At 37.0% G+C, this 5,855-nt stretch overlaps 1 protein-coding gene across 1 annotated transcript; it reads right to left on the bottom strand.

Annotated features, from left to right (window-relative positions):
• Positions 1 to 3,239: 3,239 nt before the first annotated feature.
• On the bottom strand, positions 3,240 to 3,884 carry LOC135225282 (uncharacterized). Its single transcript, XM_064264612.1, has one exon. The coding sequence runs from the start codon at positions 3,882 to 3,884 to the stop codon at positions 3,240 to 3,242; it is 645 nt and encodes a 214-aa protein (XP_064120682.1).
• Between the last annotated feature and the right edge of the window lie 1,971 nt (positions 3,885 to 5,855).

Raw genomic sequence — 5,855 nt, 5'->3', positions numbered from 1 at the left:
ATTGGCCAGCGACGTTTCGAGACAAAGGCAAGAAATAAATGTTACATTAATACAAAAAGTTTAAAAAAAGCAAATTAACGTAAACTAATTATCAATTAAACGCTTTCTAAGTAAAATTACTAATTAAAAAATTTAAAAGAATGAGTTTTACATTAATACAAAACACGTTGAATAAAGGGAAATGTAAAAGTATTAAAACATTTCTAAGTAAAATTACAAATAAAAACATAAAAAAATGAGGAAAACACCTTGCTCAAGAGGAGTCCCGCCGATCCGTGTCAGGACGGGGGAAAAAAGTCAAGAAGAGGCAAAGAACAAAGTGACGTAGCTTTATACTATATACAAAGCTACTGAAGTGGTATGGTTGTTAAGTGAAGGTCCCAGTTTCGTAATTGCCAAACTTTCAAGAACGAGGAGGTGATGTTCATATCGTGACGTCATAATGATCTTAAAGTTATTATAATTTATGTCTGCCCTACAGATTCTGGCGTGATTCCTTTTACTTGATTGTTCAGGGGTGGATACTTTGCTGCCCTTTCGATAACTTACACCTTTATGAGCATCACATTTCACCTTGAGCAACCGGCGCGTACTTCCTATGTAGGTCTGCTGATTACATCGGCAGCAATGAAATAAATATACTACACCGGATTGCATCAAGGAGGGTAATTTCTCTTTGTGTTTTAAGAAACTACAAATGGTTCTAAGATTCACAAGTGATGCAATCCGGTGTAGTATATTTATTGAAAGACCTAAATAGGAAGTACGCGCCGGTTGTTCAAAGTGAGATTTGATACTCATAAAGGTGTAAGTTATCCAGCCCTGAACAATTAAGTATCAGGAATCACGCCAGAATCTGTAAGGCCCTGGGTTTGCAATACATCTAAACCATCGTTACGGCACTTTCATGTATTGAAATGTCCCATTACCATGGTGAAGTTTAGAGGTGGCACCAATTCATTAATTCACAAAATGAAATATTTTCACTTTCGTTCCCTGGCAAAATGCCAAATACACATTAAATCGTCAACATACGTAAATCATACTACATTGCTTCCAGAACATACATTACAAATGGAAGTCTTAGGCCCCGTCCAAACGAGCAAGCTCTGCTCGGTAAACTTTGCTCGGTGTGACGTCAGAAATGGAGAAACTGCGAGCAAAGCTTCGCACAGGGCTTCCCTAATGTTTAGCGAAGTATCAAGGCTTTGCCTGGCAAGGGTCTTCCCTGACGGAAATTCGTCTTCTAATAAAGACATGCCGTCACTTACGAATATATACATCTGCTTTTGCATATATATATATATATATATATATAATATATTATATTATATAATATTATATCTATATATATATATATATATATATATATATATATATCTATATAATATAGGCTAGCAGGTATATCACATACATCCATTCAGGAAATCGCAGACAACCACATCAGAAGAAAAAAATTTATTAGAGACGTTTCGCACATACAATGTGCATCTTCAGTCTGTTGAGATAAAAAACACATACATATTAGCATTCAATAATAGCAGGATTCCTAATATAGCAAAAAGACTAAAATTAACTTAAAATTGACATAAAGGACTAAAAATTGACAAGTAAAACTAAAAAGTAAAAAGTACAAATAAAAAACAAATACCAAGGCGCAACCAACCGTTAGTTGAGAAGGAAGGAGATAGAATGACTAGACTTGGGCAAGAAGTTAAAACGTTGACTATGCCAGATAAAGCGGAGAAAATGAAACTCCACTATTCAACGAGGGAACAAGACGTTTAATATATAATGACTCTAGAGTGGTTATGTAATCAGAGTCTTTAACCGAGCCTAAAATAGAGAAGTGTTGTTTCTTCACCTCTATCTTGCAATTGATTGCGTGGTTTTTTATGTTTGAGTGTTCAGGCCTACTTAATTTTTGACCGGTCCTAATATATATATATATATATATATATATATATATATATATATATATATATATTATACACCTTGCCAGTATCCTTTTACAAACAACTATATTCACTTCACGTAAATAGTAGAGAATGGCAGAAAAAATTACGTCACGGGACAGTGGAGTTCCTGTCACCCCTGCAGTACCCACGAGCTGTCAGTTCTCGTGTTCCACCTTCAACCAGCAAACATGTCCAAGGAACACTGGTCTCGACAGGTAACCTAATAGAGTTGTATCGACAATACCCATGTCTGTGGGATGTACGAAAGGAAGTGTACAAAGACCGTGAGGCACGAACTGCAGCAATTAAAGAAATCTAAAGCAATATGTTGCAAACATGAATGAATTAGAGGTGAAGCGTAAACTAGCTCTGCTTCGAAATCAACATCGGAGGGAAATGCGCAAAGTAAGTATGGGCAAAAAATCAGGAGCTGGAAGCGAAGACCAGTACACACCAAAATTATGGTGCTTCAACGCCTTATCATTTTTAAATTCCGGTGATACAGTACGGACATCACTGTCAAACCTCTCTCTCTCTCTCTCTCTCTCTCTCTCTCTCTCTCTCTCTCTCTCTCTCTCAGATAAAAAAACAAAAATATTTATTCTCAAGGTCGCAGTTTAAACCATGGTTTAAACCACCAAAAAAGGAAAAAAATAGGTTTATTTATTTATTTATTTTGTGATTGCTTTTAAATGCCAAGTTACCAGGCAGGCTGGTAGCTTGAGCTTGGAAGTGTTTTAACAGTTGCTAGTTTGCCATATCATTATTTAGATGCTCATGATCATGTTACCTTATTAATCTGCTATCCAAACCTGTACTATACTTATCTTCAAATGCTTTCAAAGCAATTTGGTTCCGGGAAAGACAGAAAGAGTTAATAAAAACTAGCTTCCTGGGAAAACACAAAATTTGGAAGTTGAAAAAAAAAATCCATAAAAACAAAGTTTAAAACCAGAAAAATCAAATACATGGTTTTTGATAAAAGAAACAAAAATGTTTTTGTCAACCCTGTTTATTCCCATTATACATTTATGCAATGAATTGTTGCATACTGTCAATACCCATATATTTGCTATCCCACTTATATTTCAAACATCATAAGAAACATTTCCGCTGTCATGAAGAAATTTGTTTTGCCAAGGCACTGCTCCTTCACCCTGAAAATACTCCATATACTTTTCTCGCACACCTTTTCCCTCAATGCTGGCATTACGCCCCACCACCTGAAGTCCTTGCAAATATGCACTCGTTTGTCGCCACTCCCCTGGTGCAACGATCCCATCAGAGACACTCGGTTTCCAAGCGCCCCTCGGGTTGTGAATACTGGTTTATTTCATCTTTCCGTAAAATGTTGTGGAGAGCAGTACATGCAAGTACCATTATGTCAACTTTTTCCGGGGCTAAATTGATTGGTGCAAGGAACACTCGGAATCTATTTGCAAGCATTCCAAATCCATTTTCCACGGTACGTCGTCCTCTGGAGAGTCGATACGAAAATATCCGTTTGCTTGTAGTTTGTTTCTGGTATGGATATGGCTTCATTATATGACGTTGCAAAAGAAAAGCGTCGTCGGCCAAAAAGACAAATGGCAAGGTTTTATCGCTCCCAGGTAGCTTGGCATCCTCTGGCAATCCGGCAGTGTGATTGACAATACGCTGACTGATACTGGTGTTCGCCCACGCACCTCCGTCAGACACCCGTCCATTTACACCAACATCTACATAGATGAAACTTGAATTAGCATTACATATAGCCATAAGAATAATACTGTAAGTGCTTTTGTAGTTATAAAAATAGGACCCAGTACCAGGCGGCTGCCGTATTTCAATATGTTTGCCGTCAATGGCTCCAAGGTAGTTTGGGAAATTCGACATTCTCCAAAAATCGTTGCTCACATTTTTCCATTCCTCTGGTGTTGAAGGCATCTGTAAATACAACAAAGAGCGCATAAATACACTTAAGCAATACGACGTTATATTTGCCTGATCCATTAAGTATTCTCTCTCTCTCTCTTTCTCTCTCTCTCTCCCTCTCTCTCTCTCTCTCTCTCTCTCCTCATGAAATATTGTGGTGGGTGTTATTGTAAATATCATCAATAAGTCTTCCCTTATTTGTAATATTATAACTCAGTATTTGAATATTGGTTAATTGTAATGAATCCCACCACGCATTTCGTTATTACTCTAATATAATTTTCAAATGGCCTGGTAAATTATATCCCATTGGAAACTGGTGCTACTTTATCAGACCAAACCACACTGAACAATTAAATGTGGAGGTTGCCAACATATACACAATGTCAAGTGTACTTCTTGGTTACCAATAGTATCAAGCCATTTATGAATATGTACACACACACACACACACACACACACACACACACACACACACACACACACACACGAAAAATTCAACCAAATAAAACTAATCAATGCGCGTGTATTTCAGATATTCAACGATCCACTTCTGTTGGAAATTGACGAACCATCTGTTACTCCAAGATCACCCGTTGCTTCGCCATCAGACACTCCAACAGTCTCTGGTATGACCGACACTATTTCCTCAACTCCAACCGCTAATGTGAATAGCCAGAAACGCGAGGCCACACCTATACCGGTAACGAGCGGAAAACTTGCAACTACCCCTTCAACGAGCAGAAAGCGAGCAACCAAAACGCCTTGTGCCCCTGATGATGTATTACAGGAAGCTCTCCATCAGCTGAAAACACTAACATCATCCGAGGATATGATTAACAATGATGAATGTATTGCTTTAGGTGTTGTAATTGCTAATGACCTCAGACAAATGTCTGGGGAGAACAGAATTTAAGCACAAAAACTTGTTAATGACATCCTGTTTTTAGGTAAATTAGGCAAGATTTCTGCGTCAACTAAGATTGTAGAGTGAGTTGTTAGAGACCAAAATGTGTTCATGGATATGCCATATCACAATACACAAGTGTTAAATGTCATTGCATGAACGAAACATGTCTAAAGATATGTTTGAATTATTTTGACTATTTACTTATTCATATTTAGCATTGTGCATACTGTACATGTTGACATGTATAAAGACAATAAAATTGGTTACGTTACAAATATAGTTTGTTTGAAAAATTATGATATCCCGTTCATTATCCTTCTCTGGGGCCATCTACGATTAGTTATTAGGTTTCTCCTTAAGTGAGTTATTTTCTTTTAAACTTGATTTGTTTCAGTATATGTGTAAGTGCTACATAATACAAATATGGAATGTTATTCCATAACATTCCATATATAAAAAACTAAAACTATGATGAATTAAAACCAGTGACCCAAGAGGTCAACCAGTTTGCTTGCAGGAATGTGGATAGACCAGATACATAATAGTAGGCCTAAATGATGTATTATGGTTTTAAGTAGGCTAAGATGACGTGTTGTAATCAGTCAGTGTCTAGTTGCCGTCACCTGTGGTTATTCATTTGTTTTGTAAACTTTAGTCCAAGCTTCCTGCTTGAGACAAACACCGTGACCTATAGCTCAGCGGCCTACGTGACTTGTAATCTATGTCATCTGTGTGTATGTTCATATGTTCGAGCTACTGTCTGCTTCCTTTATGATTTGTAAACCAGATTGTAGAAGAGAAGTGATCAAGCCATCATCATTAGAAGACCTGTACAATTTCATCATGTAATCTCAGAAGAATAGATGTATTTTTGTACTCAGTGTTTTCTACTAGAAACCTCACATCAGAAAGAGATTGAATGAACTTAGAAATTATCATCATGAGTTTGAACACATCTCCGTCGTCATAACCAAAGAAGATATTGACTTCGTAAGTTATCATCAAACCCCAAGACACTCCAATGAGTATGGAAGTAATAACCAACCGACTTAGGGTAAAATTATCGCAAGTCT

Source organism: Macrobrachium nipponense, chromosome 13 (assembly GCF_015104395.2).
Source record: "Macrobrachium nipponense isolate FS-2020 chromosome 13, ASM1510439v2, whole genome shotgun sequence".
Taxonomy (NCBI): Eukaryota; Metazoa; Arthropoda; class Malacostraca; order Decapoda; family Palaemonidae; genus Macrobrachium; species Macrobrachium nipponense.
The sequence above is the reverse complement of the archived record's forward strand: the minus strand, read 5'-3'. Positions and strand labels throughout refer to the sequence as shown.